The sequence below is a fragment of the Hylobates moloch genome, unplaced genomic scaffold (genome assembly GCF_009828535.3).
Source record: "Hylobates moloch isolate HMO894 unplaced genomic scaffold, HMol_V3 SCAFFOLD_12, whole genome shotgun sequence".
In the NCBI taxonomy this organism is placed as follows: domain Eukaryota; kingdom Metazoa; phylum Chordata; class Mammalia; order Primates; family Hylobatidae; genus Hylobates; species Hylobates moloch.
In genome coordinates this window covers 85,023,068-85,047,858 of record NW_026652287.1, presented here as the reverse complement: position 1 = coordinate 85,047,858, position 24,791 = coordinate 85,023,068, and the positions used below count along the sequence as shown (strand labels likewise).

Here is a 24,791-nt window from a genome sequence, read left to right as displayed (position 1 = left end):
CCTCGCGATCCGCCCGCCTCGGCCTCCCAAAGTGCTGGGATTACAGGCATGAGCCACCGTGCCCGGCCTGCAAAGGTATATTTTTAAAAAATGAAAATACTTGATTACTCAGAAAATGTTTTTATTATTTTTAGAGTGTGATATTTTATTTCTCCTTAAAACATATTAATTATTTAGAAATTACAAGGCAGAAAAAAAATTCACATTTACTTATTTAAATACTACTAGAAATTAATCAAATTAATATGCACTATAATGATTTGCATACCTCATGAAAACATAATTAATGCACCTCATGAAAACATAATGGAATCGGTATGAAATATGATTGTGATTTAAATCCTTCAGCAAATTACTAGGTACCATTGACTAATATCATCCATCAAAAGTAGTAAACATACATCTATAAAAGAAACATTATTTACATATCTTACATTTTTTCACTAGGCTCAATATTTTGGTGATTCCTCAGCAAAGAATTTGTCATTACTACTTCCTTAAATGGGCTTCTCATGGTGGGAATACTGCTTGCCTTGCTGTCTTCTCTCTTCTGACATACTAATATTTCCTGATGTCTTCCTTCCATATTTTCAGATGTGGAGGAGTTGCTTAATGGGGAGTGGCTGGAGACGGAGTCCATCCATTTCTCAGGAATATCTGGTGAGTCTGGATTACCTTCATGTGCACAAGAGTAGAAGACTCCATTTTGCAGAGTGCTGTCACTGTTTATAGGGGCCAAATGATTTTTATGGGCTTCTGATTCATCTTTCTTCATGATACTTACATCCCCTCGTTCGTGTGCATGTCGGTATTCAGTACTAAGTATCATCAATTTCTTAAAATAATGACAGAGATTTTCTGCAGTATCCAAGGTAAATACATCTCTGAACAAATAAATGATGAGAACATTTAATAAGAATAGTATCAGCAAATATTAAAACTTGTGCAAGTGTTGAAAATTTCACTGTACGGCCTCAAATGAATATTAAACTTCACTACAACATTCATTATAGATTATTTCTAGTTGTTTATATAAAAATTGATCTCCTTTATAACAAAATTTGAAAACATTTGTTTAGTTAATTTAGATCCATCAGTCCAGACAAAATGTCTGGAAGTTTTAGGACCATTTTTATTCTAGGTATTTTTGGTACAAATGAATGAGAAAAATTCATGCTTTTATTACCATAAACATGAGAAATCATGGCTGACTAAATTTGGAGAAGTTATTTATGAAATAAAGTTAAAAGTGCTTTCTACATTGACTTTCGCCACGCAAAATATTTGTATTGGACTTTTAAACAAAGAACTTACATTATGGGAAAATTTTTATTCCCATTTATCTCTGGAAAAATAATAATCTATTGCAAAGAGAACTCAAGTACTTTAAGACATAAATGGCTAAGATTCTCTTGAACAATTATTGGATTTCTAGCTTTTGAATTTTATAACTTGTATAATTAATCAAATTTTAATGTTGGCTGGATTTGAAGTTCTCAATAAGAAATGTAAAGGACTTTTCACTTGTATGAGCCTTATTCTTGGCTACATTTTGTCTTCCTTTATTTTTATTTCATGTCTAAAACTTTTTGCTTATTTCTAACATTTTCTGGCTATATTTAATATATTGCCATAAGCTGCCTAATTTTTTCTGAAAAAATACAGTATATAAAAAATAAAATGTTAATCACATCAAACAAAATGAAAGTTACAATTATTTCTAAAAATGTAGAGACAATTTGATAGCTCCTATGTTCACAAAGGTAATTTTAGACATTAGCATAGGCTCATCAATATATGTTTTATATTTTGTATTTCATTCATTTCATTGGCTAATAATGCAAAAAAAGGTTTGATATTAGAATATTAAGTGTTTATGGTTACTTGTTGAACTCACCACCACTTATGCATTCAACATATAAAATATAGTCTATTTTACATATTATAAAATTAGAATTTTCTTTCTTCCTATAGTCTTTCCATTTGCAATGCTAAAATAAAACTTAAGTTGCAATAAAATAAATAGTCCAAAGGACTACATTTAAAATCTCATGTTGAAATTTGGATTTCAAGGGAATGTCAAGACTCACCTTTACATACAAAATTGTATATTACCCCATATATACAAGTAAATATTATTTTAGATTTGCATAAAGACAAATGTAAATAATCATAGTATTTGTTACATTAAACATTACTTATAACAATTGAAATTATTTTTAATGATGTGAGATTTCCTTTTAATCTAAATAGACTATGTTCAAAAATATTTACACAGAAAATGAACTTTTACATAGGACAAGCATATATAAAAGTATTAATAGCAAAACCTTAAGAATATAATTTAGTAAGAAAATTTAGACATTTGGAAGTGCATGTTATTTTTCCAATTGCAATGGAGAGTCATTGTAAGTGAAACAATTCAAAATCATTTTTGTTTATAATTTACATTTTCTGACATAATGCAAATTAAAAAGTACAGTTTTAGAAATATCAATTATAATGCATTCAGAATTTGAGGTGGGGAATAGGAAGCTTTCTTTCTTCAAAATTTGATTCTGATTACTGTCAACTTCTGTAGTCTAAATAGGTGCAAGTGCTGACTGCTTTTTTCTACTGTGCTCCCATAATACCTTGATACATAAGTATATGTATGCTATTTTAATACATAATATAAATTACATGTGTTATAAAACTTACTTCACTCTATTCTAGGTGTTTACCCAATTTTCTCTTATGTTAATTTGTGAATTATTTGGGGATAGTCTTGCCTACAATAATTGTTGAATAAAATTATGACTGAATAATTGATGAATTTTTGCCTCTTGTCTTGATGCTATCCACATGCTTTCATTTTCTTTATCTAATATTGTAGCATTTAAATATGTAAAATTATGTTCAAAATACATATTAATATATTTCAAGAATAAAAACATGATGCCTAAAGTTTTTTAAAGGTAGACTATCCCCAAAACACACTGTTCTAATCCAAAAAAGTATAATTGTGTTAATCAGAATATTTTAAAATCAAATTTATAAATTACATTATTGATTCTAAATACATCAATGGGAAGATCACAATCTTACCCTTTTCCAGTTATATAATTTTCAATTAGCAAGTTGAATTCTCGAATCTGAGACTGACAAAGTGCAAGGAAACCTGCTGATTCCAGTTGATTGTGTTCTTCAGTGCGGCTTTCTGAATTAGAGTTTAGCATATTGCCATTAAGGATTCTCAGAGCAGGCAACACTTTAAGTAGAGAATCCCTACTGAAAACAACAAAAAAGTTAATAATCCTGATCTTGATAAGGAGAGTATATATCTCAATAACCATATGCTGATCATTTAAATAATACAAGCACAGGATATATATCTCAGAAAATGTGACTGTAGGGAAAATGATAGAGTTAGATTTTGTTGTTGTTGTTGTTGTTGTTACATTTCTTTAAAAAGCATGGCATCAGGTCATATAGAAAGTAAGTTTTAGAGTTAGTCCTTTAACCTTTTTCTTCTAAAACACAAATGAAAGATTGAAACTTGGAAACTCAGGCTGGAATTTGGAGTGTAAAAAGATGCATTATGAAAAGAATAATAATATTAGATAAACTTTTAAACAGAAGATAACTATAATAATCTTACCAAAAGTTGTCTTTTATTTCAGAAACAGAGGTATATTCTGACTGTTTCTCTTAGTAAAATATACTGAGAGTAGGACTAAAACAAGAGAGGTAGGATATTACCCTGCTTATCATGATCTGGAACATCTAAAATTATATTTTCTCCCGAATCTTGCTAAGGATTATAAAGGTAAAAATCTTCAAGGTATTTGCAAAAGTCTATATCAATTTTTGGTGGTGTGCACCTGTAGTCCCAGTTACTCGGGAGGCTGAGGCAGGAGAATCACCTGAACCGGGGAGGTGGAGGTTGCAGTGACCCAAGATCGTGCCACTGCTCTCCAGCCTGGTGACAGAGCGAGGCTCCATCTCAAAAAACAAAAACAAAAACGAACAAACAAACAAACAAAAAAACTAATGCTGTGAAAAAGCCAGGTCAGACAGCAAGAGCTTTCCATCAAGCTCAGCCATTTAGAACTACTAGCCAAAACCCTTCTCAAGGAGAGTGTAGGTCTCTTTTCACCAGACTGCTGATAGTTACAGGGGAAAAGTGAAGTCCTTCAATAAAGTTAATACCTTAATTAAAAACTAATAGTTCCTATGGGGAAACTATACAACTCTAATGAAAGATATCCAAGAGGAACTAAATAAATTAAGAGATATCCCAATGGGGGGGTTCATGGATAGGAAGACTCAATATTGTCCAGATATAAGTTATTCCCTTATTGATCTATAGATTAAACTCACTCCCAACCAAAATTATAGCAAGGTATTTTATGGATATCAACAAAGTGTTTCTACAGTTTATGTAGAGAGGCAAAAGATCCAAAATAGCCAACTCAATATTGAAGGAAAACAACAGTTAGAAGACTGACACTAACTGACTTCAAGACTTAATATGAAGCTATAGTAATAAAGACAGTATGGTATTGGTGAAAGAATAGACAGATCAAAGGAACAGAATAGAAAGTCCAGAAATAGACCCACACAGATATAGCTAACTGATCTTTGGCAAAGGAGCAAAACCAGTACAATAGAGCTAAGATAGTCTTTTCAACAAATGGTGCTGGGACAACTCAAAATCCACATGAGTAAGCATGAAGCTAGACAGACTACACCCTTCACAAAATATTATCTCAGAAGGAATCAAAGACCTAAATGTAAAATATACAATGTTAAAACTCCTAGAATATAACATAGGAGAAAATCTAGATGACCTTTGGTATGATGATGATTTTTTAGATAAAATGCAAAAGGTATGTCAGTGTGTAGGAAGGAGAGTTCAAAAATCATCAAAGGTATAATCAAGTAAAGAAAAAATACATTTGATTTCATTAAAATTAAAATTTTCTACTGTATGAAAGATAATCTCAAGAGAATGAGAAGACAAGCCACAGATTGGGAGAAAACATTTCAAAAGATGTATCTGATTAAGAACTGTTATCCAATATATCAAAGAACAAAAGTCAACAATCAGAAGATGCACAAACTAATTTAAAAATAGGCAAGAAACCTCAACAGACACCTTACTAAAGAAGATATACAGATTACAAGTCAGCATATAAGAAGACGTTCAACATGATATTCATTAGAAAATTGAAAATTAAAATAACAATGAGACAATGTGATACCACTACGTACCTATTAGAATGGTCAAAATCCAGAAATACTGACAATACCAAATGCTGGTGAAGATACAGAGCAAGTGAAACTCACATTCATTGCTGGTGGGGATGCAAAATGGTACAGCCACTTTGGAAGACAATTTGACAATTTCCTATAAAACTAAATTAAATCTCACCAAATGACCCTGCAATAACATTGCTTGGCATTTATTCAAATGAACTGAAAATTTATATTCACACAAAAATCTGTAAACAGATGTTTATAGCAGCTTTATTCATAATTGCCAAAACTTGGAAGCAACCAAGATGTCATTCAGTAGGTGAGGGGATAATAAACTGTGCTAAAACTAGAAAATAGGATATTATTCAGTGCTAAAATGAAGTGAACTAGGAAGCCATGAAAAGAGGCAGAGAAAAGTTAGGTGCATATTATTAAGTGAAAGAAGTCAATATGAAAAAATTCACATACTATATTGTTCCAATTTAATGACATTCTAGAAAAGGCAAAACTATTGAGACAGTAAGATCACTAGTTGTCACGGGTTGGTGGGAGGCAGAGATGAACAGGCAAAGCACAGATTTTAGGGCTGTGAAACTATAGTTTATCATACTACAATAGTGGATACATGTAATTATATGTTTGACAAAACTTGTAGATTATGAAACACCAAGAGTGAACCCTAATGTAAACTATGGACATTGAGTGACAATGTCATTGTAGACTCATTGATGGTAACAAATACACCTCTCTGGTGCAGAATGTTGATAACAGGAAAGGTTGTGCATGTATGGGGATGAGGTATGTAGGAACTCTGTACTTTCTGCTCAGTTTTGCTGTTAACCTACGACTACTCTAAAAATAAATTTTATTAATTAAAAAAAGAAAGTAACAACTCCTAAACACTAAATTAAGAATGACAAGGCAAGATTATTAAAATGTTAAGATTTAAGAAGTAAAACTTCAGGCAGATCTCTACCTAGATTGTACAGTCTAAGATGAAATATTCATTAATACAAACAGTTGTGAACTATAATTTTAGCATATGTATATATATTATAAAAGAAGTGGCCCATGAAGGCAAAAATGCCTAGGGCCAACCAAAGTTAATAATGTATCTCTGTGTATAGTTATAATCTTGGTAGTCTTGGTAACAGTAAATTAAAAAATAATTACAAGAGATAAATAAATACATTTTCCTCTATAAAAGCAAAAAAAAAAAAAAAAAACACATAGTTTTTCATGTACTGAGAACAGAAATAGCTCCCAACCCCCACTCTGCTCCCTCCCCTGAAAGAAAACTGAAACTTTTTTCTCATCAATATTTAAATAAGGGAAGAGGGAAATAAATTGGATTTGTTTCTTCAAGGTAATTATCAGATGATCTACATATTATGAAGCAGATAAAAAACTTGATGCTTTGCTAATAAATAGTTTGATCAAGTTAAGAAAATATGAGTTCATATATTTTGAATTTGTTTAGTAGTTTTGAAGCTACCAATGTTTACCAAATCATAAAATACCCTATTTGCCATAAAGTAATAAATAACATACATCGTGTTTCTGGTTGCATTAATTTTAAGACATGGTTCAAAGGCAGAATGTTATATTAAGATAACAGCTATTCATCAGAGGGGTTATGAGATGATCAGAGATAATCACCAGGGATAATCTTTGACCAGGGCTTTCTTCAGAACAAAGGAAGGTTACTTTCTGAAAATAAAACTGGTAATAATAAAAAATAAATGAAGAAATCAGCTATCTATAACCCACCTCACCAAGTTGTTTACTGTATTACTGATGAAGCTACATTGTATTCTAAATCTCCATAAAATTACTCAGTCAAGTTTTCTTAAAGGCATGACTGTGATGTCAAAATAACTTATTTAGTTATGATTATAAAATGCCAGGCATGAACTAATGATGTTTTTAAGATGTGATAATAAAAGGTACTGACAGTTAAGAATGCATCTCTTCAACCAGTATCAAAAAGAAGATACTCTGATTCTGTTGCTGGACCTTTTTCAAGACTCAATTTCCTAAATTAGAAGACTAAACATAAAGCTTCAACAACTTGATGGAAATAGCTCTTGAGAATAACCCACAGTTTATTCTAATTCTGTGGATGCCAAGCAGATTTTTGTCTGACACCTTGATCTCTAGAGTGGACCTGAGTGAATGGATGTGAAAAAAAGAGGTCTGCCAAAGTCATGTTCTAGTCTTTGAAACAGATATATCTTACAAGAAAAAATAATAATGCAGATTTTCTTTTTTAAGTTGTATCTTTTTGGAGTTATATAAAGCAGATTTTTTCTTCTCCTACAGTATAATAATTTCTAGTTAAATAGTAACAGTAAACTGTTGAAACTTCCATACTTTTCACCGGAAAAATGTGATCCTGGATCCACAGTGGTAGTGCAAACGCAATAATATCTGTGAGACCCTTTTGAGTAGTCATCTTTCAAGTCTCATTTTGGCTGAATGAGAAGACGTCATCAAAGCAAGATAATACTCAGGCTGCTACCTGATACTCCCGAGGTCTAACAAACTGATTCTTATTCACTCTCTATATTCCTCAAGGAAGAAATTCAAGGCTAGATCCTTATATTGTGCCTCCAACACTGCAGCGCAGTGTTTCTGAAATGACCGTTTATGAACTACTGTATCAGTTGTACCTGGGATGCTTTGAAAAATGCAGTCTTTCCACATGCACGCAAATGTTCATTGCAGCACTACTCACAATAGCAAAGACATGGAATCAATCCAAATGACTATCAATGACAGATTGGATAAAGAAAATGTGGTACATACACACCATGGAATATATGCAGCCATAAAAAAAAAGAGAATGAGATCATGTCCTTTGTGGGAACATGGATGGAGCTGGAGGCTATTATCCTTAGCAAACTAAGGCAGAAACAAAATACTACATTTTCTCACTTTGAAGTGGGCTAAATGATAAGAATTTATGAACACAAAGAAGAAAACAACAGACATTGGGGTCTACTTGAGCCAGGAGTGTGGGAGGAGGGAGAGGAACAGAAAAGATAACTATTGGGTACTGGGCTTAATACCTGGGTGAGGAAATAATATATACAACAAACCCCCACGACGTGTTTACCTGTGTAACAAACCTTCACATCTGCTCCAAAACCTAAAATAAAAGTAAAAGAAAGAAAAAAAGAAAACTGCTGTCTTTGATTGTATGAAATAACCCTGCTGATAGGTTGGGGTAAGCTTTATTTTTTAAAGATAGCCTTCCTTATGCACACTAAAGAATAAGAACCAGGCCGTGGGTGGTGGCTCACGCCTGTAATCCCAACACTTTGGGAGGCTGAGGCGGGCAGATCACGAGGTCAGGAGATCCAGACCAGCCTGGCTAACATGGTGAAACCCCGTCTCTACTAAAAAAAAAAAAAGTACAATTAACCAGGCGTGGTGGTGTGCGCCTGTAGTCCCAGCTACTCGGGAGGCTGAGGCAGGAGAATGGCGTGAACCTGGGAGACGGAGCTTGCAGTGAGCCGAGATCGCGCCACTGCACTCCAGCCTGGGCGACAGAGCGAGACTCCGTCTCAAACAAACAAACAACAACAAAAAAAGAATTTGCTAAGTACAATAAGAAATATTGTGGCACTGCTGCAGTTATACTATAATAATTTGTTCACCGGTTAACATTTCTACTGTTTTACATATAGAGTATGACCGTGTCTTAGAACAGTATTCCTGGAACTCTGAATTTAGAGAGTACCTTTCAAATACATAGACAGTGGGCTTCTATGCATAATAATTAATGACAAAATGAAGAGCTATTTTAACACAATAATCTAATATAAATATTTGTTTTATCAGAAAAATGAACAGATAAATATATTTTACTATAAGCATATTTTATTTAATAAAAAATAATTTATACTCCAAACAACAAAAACAATAAAAATAAATACATTCAAAGATAATATGGAAGTATAGGTTTGTTTCTAGTTGTTGCAACTGTTACTACACAAAAGTTGTTCAGATGGAAACTGATACCAGATCAGCAAGGAACAAAGTAATGATTTTATCATGAAATACTATATCTTGGTCATAGATGCTGATATAAATATTACATCCAATACTTCAGGTATGGGGAACAATTTTAGGGAATGTGGATCAAGAGAGGTTGAATTTTTACATTAGGAATACTTTGATGTTATGTTTATCACCTTTATATAAAAAGTTTCCAAATGATTTAGTATTTGGAATTCTTTTGAATGTAGATATTTAGTTTCCTTGGATATTTAAGACTATAACAATATCTTGAAATTTGTGATTTATATAATCAGTATCCAGATTGGAGTTAGTGTTTTATTTTAAACATTTTCTTCATGTTATTTACTTATTAAAGAACAATCCACAGAACTGCATAACAGAGCAGTGCATGGATTGGTCTCAAGTTCTAAATGCAGACTTATAAGAGTTTATGATGAATATATTAGAAAGTGTCATAACAAGTTGATGAATGTTGGAAATGAAGTATCAGAATACTGTGAGATCTCAACATTAGTTTTTCCAGCTGGGCGCCTCCTAATCAAGGGCTGAACCAATATTTCATTTGGTGAAAACTTCCTGGTGAATATTCCACCACTTAAGAAGCTCTATTAATCATGAATGAATGAGAGAAATTCCCAAAGGAGATTTCAAACTGAGTCTATGGATTAAGTTTTAAAAAGAGATTTTTTAGTACATCAGCATTGTCCCTGTTATCACTGGCTAGACATGAAAGTAAGAAGCCAATTGGGAAAATTTATAACTAATCCTTTTGTTGGTATCATGGGGTTATGTAAAGTTCACTGGAATATACTGCTTAAAGTTTGAGTTGATCCTTTGATTAATAAATCCATATTTTATAGATTTCCAGATTTAAAACCCTTTAGATAAATGAATTTCTCAAATTAAGTATAGGCCAACTGATGTAAATGAAATTTGACAGCCAACATTCTAAAGTGGGAATTACTCTAGTCCAGAAAAGTTCATTTAAATATAGAAATTATAATAGCCAAATAATTTTTCATACTTATAATATAAATACTATTTATTTTCTTTCATATTGCTTCTTCTTATATATTTTCTGTAAAACTCTAAAGTACATAAACCTAACAAAAGCAGTAAAATGTGAATATTTATCTTTACCAATTTGTAATAAAATGTCAATTTATTTTCCCACAAGTATGTTTTAGTCAATAAAATAAGTGTTCATGCTTCATGCAAACAAAATGATAAAAAAATACATTGAAAGATTATTTGAGACATTAATTTTGTTTCTGGTTGTTGAAACTGGCAATGTGGCAGCTGTTTGGATGGAAAGTGACACCAGGTCAGCAAGATAATTCATGTCATTTTTGCTCAACAACTAACAAAAAATTAATGGCCCTAAAAGGACTTGCTCTGAATAATGGGAAAAGCTAATATTTTTTATTTGTCGTCTAGGCTTGGCCTATATAGTTACCAGGAAAAAAAGAATCCACCTAAAAACAACCCATCAGATATTTTCATTATAAATAGTATTACCTGCCAAGCAGTACCTTTTAGATGTAATTATACTCTTGTTTTTGTATGAGAAGTTTCACTTTAAGATCTAGCTCCTAAAAATGAGGATCCCAAACTTGGAGATTAGGAGTACTTTAAACCCAGTGTAAAAGAAGCATAGCCCCAGAACTTGAGCCACTACAGGTAAGTGGAAATATCAATTGCTTCTATTCCAGATGAGGGGGTCCTACACCCAGCGCACGAAAGGTCTAGAAACACATTTAGGTGGCCTTTCATACACACACACACACACACACACACACACACACACACACACACACACAACTCATTTGAATAACTGAAGTTTCTGATACCCTTATGATTTGACATCAACAATTGATATTTCTTATAGTAATATGTCCTAGAGTTCAGTTTCTCTGGAAACCTGGGGAATGTGATAAATACTACAGTACTTTAGAAGTCTGAGTACTGTAGTTTCACAATTCCTGATACTGATAATTACTGTGAATTAGCAATAACACCAGTTGTCAATTTATCAGGAATAACATTTCTAATCACTAATGTAAAATTAAATGAGTTCAATAGAAAAATTTGGCAGAGGGGGGCAGAAACATGCAATTTGTCAAGGCTTTACACATTATAATGTAATTAAATACTGTAATGTATTTGTTCAACAAATATTTTGGGGTGTCTATTACATACAAGGGACTGTGCTGGTACTATGTAACCAGAAGCAAAAATAATAAACAAAATTTTTTCCATTAGGGATATAACATTTTAGATGGCTGTTTTAGATTATATCCTTTTAAAAATTAATGGATATAAATAAAATTTCTCAATTTAACAGATTTCAGTGAAATGCTACAACACAAACCTGAAATGGACAAACTAAGTGCAATCTACACAATTCAGTACTGCAGATCAAGCTGTTAAACTCTCTGGGTAAATGAATAGATGTCCTTTAAAAAAATAAAGGAAATACACTCCTCTGCACCCTCCAGAATTTGTTTCCAAGATATAAATGGTAATTCTGTCACCAACTATGTTTCCTTCTGTTCTCTTTAAAATTGCAATTCTGTTCTTGTATTCAACAAAAGTTAAGGAAACTGGTCTGAACATTTGTATTCAAGGTGCCGCAAATGTCTCCAGATTGAGAATTGACCATATGCATCCAAAGGGCACGTAGTGAAGGACTAAAGTGTAATATTAGTAAGGAAAAGTGATTCTATCCTTTTCCCAATAAATGACGATAGATATTTATCTCTGAGTAAACAGAATGCCAACTTGCTAAAGCAAAAAGGCAAGAGGGAAGCCATAAGTTTATTATAAATTAAATAAGAGGCAAGAAAAACCATCCAGACATTCGGGAGAACAGGGATTTTGTGCCCTAAAGATAGCCTGTGAGATAGTAAGTTAAAAGATCTTATCTACAAGAGAATGAAAGGGGAAGAGTACGTTCTCATTACATGAGTCCAACTAACGTATTTTTAATGGCTTCCCTGAAATCACATCTGAATGAGTAAAATATTTGAAACTTCCCTAAAATAACCCATGCCTTGAGGCAGTGACCAATTTTCTCTGGTAGAAATAAGAAGTGCCTGGGACAATGCAAGAAATATATCCAGAAATAAAAATGTAAACTGCCATTTTTATAACTACAGAATCCCCAGTACCCAGAGATTATTTCAGAACATAAAATTCGTCTTGCGTTGTCTTTCAGAAGCAAAACTCTTAAAAAGCAAAAGAAAGCCATGAGAAAAGAATAGCATATGTTTAGTATGAATGGGAAAACAATATATATTCCAAGTTAGAAATATTTCTTATGTTATTAACATAAAAAGTATAGAAATAGCCTATTTATACATTAACTTTAATATTAATAGAAAATATTAATATTGGTTTTAAAAACTATGTGTAAATAAAAGAGAGGAAATAATATCAAGGGTATAAACTTTATAAAAATTATTTTAAGAGAAAATAGATCCAAATCTAAGAAGATGTAGTCTAGCTATTCAGGAGATGATAAACTATACAAGATTGAAGAATGTCCTATCAAAGGATATAATAAAATGAACAATATTTATTTAATCTTTCCATCTCTGGAAAATTTTATACTTTAGATGTTTTTAGAAATCATTTTTTAGATATTTTGACATTTTTTAGAAAACTGTGCTTGCAAGCATGTCGTATCTAATGTACGCTAATTAATCTCTGCACCTCAATTTTTAGATATTAAGAAAATGAAAGGAGTGTGTGTGTGTGTGTGTGTGTATATATATAATGTCTAATACCATATACATATATATGGTACATATGTCCCCTTCCAGCTCTATTCTGGAAGAATCTGTACAATAATTTGGGGCTATTTCCAAGACTGAATTTTAGCCCTTTATAATTCCTGGACTCTAATAAATTTGGTCACTTGTTTCCTAATCTCTTATCAGTTTGCTGATGAAAAAAGTCTTCCCAAAATGCTTATTTCTGGTAGAAATACAAAATGTCTGGGACAATGCCAGAAATATATTCAGAACTAAACATGTAATCTACTATTTTATAACCACACATATATTCAAATGTTCTCTACTGCTCACTAAAAACAATAGGTAATATTTTCTTAGTGTGCCATGTAAGAGGCACTCTATAAAATGCTTTCATGTGGTAGCATATTTAGCCTTCACACAGGCTGTTAGTGTTGGCTGATATTATTGTTCTTTACCTTTTCTAGCCTCTCGTGAAGTAGGTTTGGTGATGACTAGTTACATGAATGGAACTAGTCAACGGAATGGAATATGAGTGAAGCGATGACTGCCTTATTCTTTACCTTTTCTAGCCTCTCGTGCAGTAGGTTTGGTGATATGACCAGTTACATGAATGGAACTAGTCAACGGAATGAAATATGAGTGAAGTGATGACTGCGACCTCTGAAAGCAGAGTGGTTATATGTCAGTTGTACCTTCCCTATGGTCCCTTTCCCTCTCTCCTACCACAATCCACTAGCTTACAAAAGCCAAGTACAGTGAAGTCACATGAAACAGGTCTACAAAATGGAAGCAGCCTGAGTTTCTGAGTCTGCCTCCATTATACAGGCTGAACCCACATCAAATGTAATGTAAACAAGAAATAATCTAGTATTGAACCACACAGATTTCTGGGTTATTTTTTATGAAGCCGAACCTATATTACCCTATGAGATAAGTACTATTCAAATCATAAGGTATCTAGGCTTTTGTAAATACCTCTCTAAAATGAGAATGACAATTACAGAACCCAACTTATAGGGCTGCTGTGAAATGAAGTAATATATAGAGAGAGTACTTCATCTATTCTCTGACCACTGTAAGTACTTGATTTCTCATCTCCTTCCAATGGTATTTCCCAGTATACCCATTTTACATCTGAAAAGACTAGCTTCAAACAGAGTCTAACTACACATCTGACCTTCCTTACTTTTCTTGGATATTCCTCCACCAGAATTGCTTTTATTATTTATGATTTTAAATCTTAGCAAACTTTTGAGGTTTAACTAAAAGTGTGCCCCTTTAGCCAAGGCCATTTCTCCTTGTCACACTAAACTGAGATGATTTTTCTAAATTTCTAAAGCTTATATGTTGCCTACAATAATCATTTGACACTAGTGTTTTATTAGACACAAAAACTCTAAGAGTTACGAGCGTAGATTTTGCAGCCAGACTGCATGGGTTAAATTTCCTGGCTCCTCTACTCGATAGCTATGTAACCTTGGTCAAGTTATTTAGCCTTTATGGGACTCAGTTTCCTCAACTATAAAATGGGATGCTGGGTTACATACAGAATTGATTAGGCATATTGTATAGATTAAATGAGAACAGTGTTGAGCACAGAGTGAATGTTGTATTAGTGGTTTTGATCATTATTATTTTTCATGGTTATCAATTCTGTGCCTACATTTTATCTCCCCAATATGATTAGAAAAATGTCTTAAAATTATGGGTTATATTAAATTTCCTTCCTAATGTCCAACGTGTTAGGACACTGAGGACACTGCATACAGGAGGAATTCATTAAATACTTGGTGATTGAATAAGATCCCATATATAATCTGGTGAACATGGTAACGGGAAATAGTAAATTTTTGTTATTTTACCACGTTCTAAGAATTGTTCTAAATAAATCACGTGTATTATACCATTCAGTTCTCATAACCACCCCATGAGACTATCATCCTCATTTTACTACTGGGGATTCAGAGACATAAAAAAGTTAAGTTAGCGCTGGGCGTGGTGGCACACACCTGTTGTCCCAGCTACTCAGGAGGCTTTGGTAAAGGAAATGCTTAAGTCCAGGAGTTCAAGGCCATCCTGGGCAACATAGAAAGACCACATATCTAAAAAAGAAAATTAAGTTACTTGTCCAGGATCACACAGTATGGGGTAGGGGTAGAATATCTTTGTTTTAAAATGGTGGTTTTCAAACTTTACTATATATCAGAATCATCAAAAGCACTTCTTAAAGTACAGATTACTGAACACCATTCCTAGGTTTCTGATTCAGTAGGCTTGGATGGTGTCAAAAATTCTGCATTTCTGCTGGGTTTCCAGGTGATGATGAATGATGCTGGTCAAGAGACACACCTTTGAGAACCACTGTACTAGGTCATACTCTTTCATCTGTGCTGCACAGCTTAACATTCACTTGGAAAAGACATTTCTAAACTAGAAGTTGACAAATTTTTTTCTAAAACATGTGGAAATATGCCAGATTTCCCTAAATAACATTGTACTATTAGAAACTTTTTTGGAAATCTAGCTCTAAAGAAAAAAGGAAGATAAATGGACTTTCTGGGCCAAGATAATAACTCTTACCAATATGCAGTAAATTACACAGGTGTTTGAGTTAGTGTAAAAATGCTTCTATCTTCTTAACCAAAGACCAAGTAACAAATCCAGGAAAAAAATTAATCTAGAAAGAGTGTCAGAGGTTTGCAGAAGCCTCAGACAAGAGTGGGAAGAGAGACTATTCCCCAGAATCTAATAGCTTGTTCTACAGGTACATTAAGTCAGATATGGGAATTTTAAACATAACCAGACATTTAATTCTTCTGTAATATATCCTATACTCCTCTGAAATTGTCAGATCCAGGGTCTTCCTGGACATGGCCACACCTTGCAGAGAAACCAAATCAGGGCAAAAAGTCAACAGCTTCTGCCCTAGGATCAGGTGTTATAGCTATTTTTTTTTTTTAGTCTGTGTTTTGTTCATAAATGTATTTTAACTGCCTGAACAAGTTGACACGTTTTCCTGATTTGATTTAAACTCTAATGGTCCTAATATATATTTTGCTACCTAATATGTATTTTAGTAAATGTGTGCCTTCCCCTATATTTAGCATGTTTGTATTGGCAAACTCATTTTCCTAAATTGTAGCCTTGTTTATGCTTGGCTTGTCCTGCCTTGATGTACCAGTGAAATGACAGCATAAAAATGTCAAATGTACTATAGATAATGTGAAACCATCTCAAAAATGAATGTTCTGAGCATAAAAAAGACAAAAGTGTAAGCCAGAATGATCACCAATTCCACAGTGGAAAATTTCACAGTGGACATATGCAAATTCTCTCAGTATTCTGGGAGGTAATTCACTTAAACTTGGCAAATCAGTAATCTTCTGTTGATGTGTAAGAAAAAGCCACCTAAATTCAGGGGAAAGAACCAGTAGAAACTGAAGGCAGAACTATAGGAACTGACATAGGAGATTAGTTCCCACAGGCAAAGTTAAAAGGATACATAGAAGACTGGGCACAGTGGCTCACATCTGTAATCCCAGCACTTTGGAAGACTGAGGTGGGAGGATTTCTTGAGCCCCGGGGTTCAAGACCAGCCTGTCTCTATATGAGACATCTGGAAAAAATACTCAGAAAGTTGTCATCATAGTAGTAGGGCTAGATTAGCATTAGTCCAAAGATTTCTTTGGACCATTCTAACAGAACTTAAAAGCAAGCTTAGAAAGTATCTCATTAGTGCCAAGTAACTTAGCCACTGCACACCAAACACAAAATAGAGGCTATTTAACGTAATACAATGAAATTAAGCATTGGGAATATAAAATTCAAAATGTCCAGAATACAACCAATACTGACCAGGCATGTAATGAAGCAGAGAAATATGATCCAGAATCAGTGAAAAAAAAATCAATACAAATACACCTTCAAATGATAGAGATGATGGAAAGAACAGATAAGGAAGTTAAATTAATACAGCTATTATTAATATTTTCCATATGTTCAAGAAGGTTCCAGAAAGCATGAGCATGATTAGAAGAGAAATTACAAATGTTAAATACATAAATTTATATAGATGAAAAATATATCTGCAGTCAGAAATGAAAAATAGATGAGACTGAAAGCAGAGTAGATACTTAAACAGATAATATCAGAGAATTTGAAGACAAAGCAATAGAAACTATTCGGAGTGAGTGAGGCACAGAAAGGGAAAGAAATAATAATAAGTAAAAGAAAACAACAACAGCAACTCCTGGGATAATTCAACTGGTCTGATATTGTTGAAACTGGAGTCCTACTAGGACAGAATAGGTAGTGAAAGGGAGAACAAAAAAATCTGAAAAAAAATGGCCATAAATTTTCCAAATTTTATGAAAATGGCAGATCCAAAAAGTGTGATAAATCCCAAGTAAACTAAATGCAACCACACCAAAACATATTGTAATCAAATTGCTGAAAACCAGTGATCAAGAGAAAATCTTAAAATCATTCTTAGACAGAGAAACAAAGACAAGAATGTCAGTAGACATTTCTCACCAGAAACAATGAAAGCCATAAAAGAGTGGAGAGATGTTTTTAAAATACTGGGGGAGGGAACTTATTGCAAAAAAGCATGAGGTATTTCTTAAGGTGATAAAAATGTCCAGTTTTTCACAAAATATTCATATTCATAAACAAAAATGATAAAAATTATGATATGTAAGTTATCACAAAATAGCTAATTTTTGAAAAAAGATGGTGGTCAATTTGGGGGAAATGGTGTTAGTATATTATTAGAAGTGTAAATGAGAAAACTTTTTCTATGAAAATGTATTAAAAATTACAAAATATTTTTCTTGGTTTACATTTAGGTATTGCAATATTCCAAAGAGGAGCAAGAATTTAAACATGCTTATCACGCAAACTTTTTTACAGACACCATCCTTCTCTTTCAGGAAAATAAAACAAAACCAAATTACTCTCAAAAAGGAAACAATTTAAGTAGGAAGCTATGTAATTAGATGATTGGCAAAAAAGCAATTCTCAACAAATACCTTTTCTACAAATGCAAAACCCAAGTTAATATCACACTAAACTTGTCACATAATTAATGGTTTACATTACAATTTTAATTTCAATTTTGTATTAGTTCATACATGTGCAAGAAAATTATTTTAGAATAAAAACATTTTTAAAACTACTTTTACAAAACTTTTTTGGTTTAAAATGACTTTTAATTTTTTAATTAACTTATCCCAGGTAATTGTTATTCATAGGACAATTTTTATCAAACTGTTTTTTCTGCAACTATAATAATGGATATTCATGGGGTGCAACAATGCTTCTTTACCTCCAGTTTGTTTCTCGAAGAAGTGGGTTTCCAGTGAGAGACAATTCACGGAGAGAATAGCATGCATCAAACCATTTTATGGCACTTTTAAGATCTACAGAAAATAAAATCATTTTGAAAGATATCATAGATTTAGAACAAACATCATAAATCTAGGACCACTGTATTTACTGGTTACCTATTAAAGAAAAGCAATATTTTTATTTCTTCTGCAGAATACTACATGCTTTTTAAAGAAGACTGTGTTAAGAACACAGACTATTGTCAGAATATATGTTTCTACCATTTAACGGCTGTGTGAACTTTTGCAAATCTGCTTTACAGTTCAGGTTCATATCTGTCTTATAGGGTTAGAATTAAATAAGATAATGTGTATAAGAGACTTAGAATAGTTTGTGACAGACTGTAAGCACAAAGTCTGAAGAAGTAAAATCTAAAGTAATAGCATAAGTGTTAAAATTGTATATACAACGAAATAGAATTGCATGGACCTTTTTACCTTTAAAAAAGTGAATATAGGGCCAGGGGCAGTGGCTCACACCTGTAATCCCAGCACTTTGGGAGGCCGAGGCGGGCAGATCACTTGAGGTCAGGAGTTTGAGACCAGTGTAACCAACATGGAGAAATTCTGTCTCTACTAAAAATACAAAATTAGCTGGGCATGGTGGCGCAGGCCTCTAATCCTAGCTACTTGGGAAGCTGAGGCAGGGGAATCACTTGAACCTGGGAGGCGGAGGTTGCAGTGAGCTGAGATCGTGCTATTGCACTCCAGCCTGGGCAACAAGAATGAAACTCTGTCTCAAAAAAAAAAAAAAACTCTGTCAAAAAAAAAAAAAAAAAAAAAAAAAAAAAGAAAGAAAACTAAAATGACCTGTCCTAAAATAGAACAAAACTAAGCCTGGCAGGAACAAAATTATTTAAAAATTATTCATAATTAATTTGACTTCCTGCAAGAATAAAACTTACCATCCTTTAAAGGAAGACAACAACACCCTGACTTACTGAACTGTCTACAATGTTCGATGCAGAATTAGCTACAATGTTCAACAAATAGTTAAAATTTACTAGACATCCAAAGAAATAGGAAAACATAAGCCATAGTTATGAGAAAAGCAATCAATGGAAACATATCCCAAAGAAAACCAAATGTAAAACAATTTTTGCACAAAGATGGCAAAGTAATTCAATTATGAAAAAAAGTGTATTCAACCAGTGTGGCTGGAACAATTCGATATCCATATAAAAAATGAACTCAACTTCTACTTCACACCATACATAAAAATTAATTTGAGAGGGATCATAGGCCTAACAGTAAAATCTGTACAAAAGCTTCTAGAATAAAGCACAGAAAATTATCTTCTCAATCTGGGAGTAAAAAATTTATTACAAAAGGACACACAAAAATAACAAAAAAATTAAAATATCTACCCATCTAAATAAATAAAGAAATTTAGAAAATTGATAGGTAAAACAAAGGCTAGAAATTTATAAGACAATGATGTCCAGAATACGTAAACATTTTTATAGATCAATAAGAAAAATAAAAATAATCACATTTCCAAAATGGTGAAACACTTGAATAGACACAACAAAAGAGGGTGCAAAAATCACCAATAAACACTTGTAAAGAGGTTCAACGTCTTTATGCATCAGGTCAATGCAAACTAAAACCACAATGAGATAACATAGCAAAGTATTAAAAGCTCTCTAGAATGGAGCAATTGTAACTCTTATTTCTGGTGGGGTTGTAAAATGTTCCAACTACTTTGGAAAATAGTATGTCAGTTTCTTTTAGAGTTACACCTACTCTATTATCCAACAAATACACTCTTACACATTTACCCAAGAGAAGAGAAAACTTAAGCCTGCAAAAATATTTGTACAAGAACCATAGGAACTTTGTATTCATAACCCCCAAACCACAAACAAAGTACGTTCAACAGGGGAATGGATAAACAAATTGTGATATATTCATATATCCCTTACACTTAAGAAAAATAAATTAATTAATATATAAAGTGGTAGAATGTCAGATGCTAATATCACACAAAGAAAGTTGTAGAAAAAAATGAATGTACTGTTTGATCCAGTTAATATAAAGACAAAATTAATATGTGGGATAAATTCAGTCTGTGGCTGCCTCTAGGAGTGGACTGACTGGGACTGGGAATGAGGAAATTTTGAGGAAAGGAAGAAGTCAATTCAAGTCATGATTCTTTAATAAATTTTTAATGAGTAACTACTCTATACCTGTTAGAAAGGTATACTGCCTGCTCATCTTCATTAGGCTATTCATTTCATAAGTAAAAGATGTATGACTTTTAAATAAAAGCATAACTGTGACTTTGGCTAGGCCTACCAGAAAGATGTGGAAGTAATATGACTGTAAAAGTGGAAATAAAATTTCAAGTGAATTATTTCAGCATGCCTTATTTTACAGGTTTATTATATGTAAATGCCATTAATTCATGCATTTAAAACAACCTCTTATCATATTTGAAACAGAAAGTCAAAAGTCTATTATTTAAAATACATATATTATGCTAAACTTACCAGAAAGACAATTGTGGCTGACATCTAGCTTTTCCAATGAAACAAAATGAAAAAGTGGTACAATTTTGGTCAAGCTGAAAACAAAAACATAAACTTCATCAAAATTCTAAATTGGAAAGTCCTTAATGTTACCATTGTAACTATATAACAATACATTTTTATAATACAATTATATAATTATCCACATTTTATACAATTTTATATATACAATTATAATTGTACAATTATAGCACTTGCTAACAGTACTTTTTACAAATGCAGTAATTATAGAGTTCTACGTATTTATGATGGAAGACTTCTATTCATTTTTTAAAGGAAATCCTGAAATTACTAATTTCAATCACAAAAATCATGGATTTTCATGTGTATTTGCTATTTGAATAAGAATAAGTGTGTTTTGTTCTAATTATTTTGTTTCGTATTCATGTAAGGCCAAATTTACAAAGAATTTACATTTTTTATTTATTTTTCTCCCTGCCTGAAACACATAACCTAAACTTAAGGTACAAATGAAAAATCACTTTTCAACAGGAGAAATTACTACTTTCCAACAGGAGAACTAACTAATCACTAGTTTTGTTTTAAAACATCTTTCTTTACTAATTGAAAGTATTATAGTGCTGTAAGTATTCAAAATTAAACTGGGCTTACTTTTAAATTGGAAATATACTCAATATGTAAATAAATGAGTATAAGAACAGAATAATATAAAATGTTTTACCTCAACAGAATGGACTTAAACTTGGCCAAAACACACTGATATTTAAAATTAATACTAATTAATTATGCATATTATAATCTAGTAATAATTAATTTTCCTCCTACATTTAAAGGTTTTCATTATTTTCTAAGTTATAATTGTTATCAAAAACCCATATTCAGACAAAAATTGTGATATTGAAAATACCCACGTCATTGGAAACAAAAGCTGTAAAGGGTAAATTAACTCTAGTTTGATTTGCATTTCCAACTAGGACAAGTCTACACTTACTGTGTAACATAATATCACGTTACCTGTAGCTATTTGGAAATTAAATTAAGCCAGCTCATCTGAATCTTTAAGCAAGATAAAAACTCCTTCGTAAAAAAAAGAGTATAGTATATATATATATATATATATATATATATATCTTTTTTGCCACAATTAGAGAAGTCTTCTGAATTAATTCCCACTATAATTCCATAGCTGTTCAAAATACGCTTTGGCTCAAGGTCTATCTCTGGTACAAAATAAATAAGTATGCATTAATTTTCACTTTTATTGCTTTTGTGTTTTTTATACTCTCCCTCCAGTTGTCCTGGAAGGGTCCTTTACCTCTTTATTTCTACAAACTCACTGCCATAGAAACCACCACCACCACCAACAACAACAACAACGAAATCTCTTATTTTTATATTCTCAGGTCAGAAGCTCACAGAGTAACCCGGTGAGTGGAAGCCTCATGGGGTCTGGCAGAAGATTAACCCTTGTATTGACCTTCACTCTTCCCTTGTACTATCCCTTTCAGCACTAGCAGAGAGAAAGAAGATATACTACTGATGACAAAGGGCTAATATCCAGAATCTACAATGAACTCAAACAAATTTACAAGAAAAAAACAAACAACCCCATCAAAAAGTGGACGAAGGACATGAACAGACACTTCTCAAAAGAAGACATTTATGCAGCCAAAAAACACATGAAAAAATGCTCATCATCACTGGCCATCAGAGAAATGCAAATCAAAACCACAATGAGATACCACCTCACACCAGTTAGAATGGCCATCATTAAAAAATCAGGAAACAACAGGTGCTGGAGAGGATGAGGAGAAATAGGAACACTTTTACACTGTTGGTGGGACTATAAACTAGTTCAACCATTGTGGAAGTCAGTGTGGCGATTCCTCGGGTATCTAGAACTAGAAATACCATTTGACCCAGCCATCCCATTACTGGGTATATACCCAAAGGACTATAAATCATGTTGCTATAAAGACACATGCACACGTATGTTTATTGCGGCAGTATTCACAATAGCAAAGAGTTGGAACCAACCCAAATGTCCAACAACGATAGACTGGATTAAGAAAATGTGGCACATATACACCATGGAATACTATGCAGCCATAAAAAATGATGAGTTCATGTCCTTTGTAGGGACATGGACGAAACTGGAAATTATCATTCTCAGTAAACTATTGCAAGGGCAAAAAACCAAATACCGCATGTTCTCACTCATATAGGTGGGAATTGAACAATGGAACACATGGACACAGGAAGGGGAACATCACACTCTGGGGACTGTTGTGGGGTGGGGGGAGGGGGGAGAGGTAGCATTAGGAGATACACCTAATGCTAAATGACGAGTTAATGGGTGCAGCACACCAACATGGCACATGTATACATATGTAACAAACCTGCACATTGTGCACATGTACCCTAAAACTTAGAGTATAATAATAATAAAATTAAAAAAAAAGAAAGAAAAAGTCGATGATACAATTAGGCTGGGAGAACATCTCTCTACATGTTGCCAATCCTAAATACAATATTACATTCATATTAAACATATAAGATCCCACTTCTTAAAAGCAATTTCCAGGAGAAAAATATCCAAGATAATAAAAGTGAGAATATATTAGCCATTACATACACTGAATTATTTGTACATATACTCAATAAGAGTGAAATTTACTGAAATCTCACATGGATATTGAAGTAAAGAAAAGGAAAAAAAAACGTTAAGGGAAGGGAAGGGAAGTGGGGCGGGAAGAGATGGAGCTATCCGATAGAGGAAATTCAGGCTTTACCTATACATAATTAGTACGTTTAAGTCTCAATTTTATGACATTTCCTATTCAAGCACGTTCTGTATAATTATTACATGCAATTTATATATATAAATATAATTCAAGTAAAAATAAAATTTTAATAAATGTACTTATTAACAAGAAAATTGTTTCTGTGCTCTACCCTTAATACATTTCTAATACTAACTCTTCACCCTTCCAGTGAAAAGATTTTGAAATATTAACAGTAATGGCATGTTAAACCACTCAGAATACAATTTTTTTTCTTTTTTCAAGAGTATCTCACGTTTTTAGCCAATAAGTTATATGGTAACATATAGGTTATAAAAAGACCTCAAATGAAAATAACCAATAATTTTTTTAGAATCAAAAATCAATAAATCTTTGCAAAAATCAATCAAAGCAAAGAAATATATGCCTTGAAAAAATCTTTTTGTAATATTGAAAGTAATCTTTTCAGATAACCGTGCTGTTAAAATCATGTTTGTTTTCTTCTGACATTTTAATCAAGAAAACTGGCTACTCATTCACCTTTATAACTATTCATTAGGATGGTAGTAACTTAATAGTAAAATCCTTTTTTAAAAAACCTCTAGAACTTTTCCTTTTACTGACATTCTATGTATATTGTTTCCAAGAAAATTCAAACCAGAAAGACAAAGGACATTAGTGAAAACCTAAAACCATTTGACCTTGTCACATTAGCCCTGGGCATTAAAAAGATATAAATTTCAAAGACGACAAAAAGCAAAAGATTTGTACAATGAACAGCCAATGGGTACTAGTTTCCACTTTCTGCTCCTACTTAGAGTCTCACTGGAAGTAAAAAGCCTTATAAAGCCAGAGAGTCATCCAGTTAGAACTCCACTAAGTCAAACTTAAAACAGTCACATGTCTTACTGAAAATTTAAAACAGAAATCAGGATGAAACAAGTACTTCAAAAAATATGTACTAAGAATCATTCTTTATATGTATTCCATTTGTTGGGGAAAAAAGCATATGGACACATAATATCTTCTTTGTGATGAAAATATCAAAAATTAAAGGAAAAGTATATATAATTTAAAATCCATACCAAACACAAATCCAAATAT

At 32.5% G+C, this 24,791-nt stretch overlaps 1 protein-coding gene across 1 annotated transcript in view; it reads right to left on the bottom strand.

The window, feature by feature from the left end:
• LRRIQ1 (leucine rich repeats and IQ motif containing 1) overlaps positions 1-24,791 on the bottom strand; it is a 199,916-nt gene that overhangs the window by 112,263 nt on the left and 62,862 nt on the right. Inside the window, 4 exon segments of the mRNA XM_058425629.1 lie at positions 435-884; positions 3,088-3,267; positions 18,352-18,445; positions 20,905-20,978. Coding sequence (XP_058281612.1) covers positions 435-884; positions 3,088-3,267; positions 18,352-18,445; positions 20,905-20,978 — 798 coding nt within the window.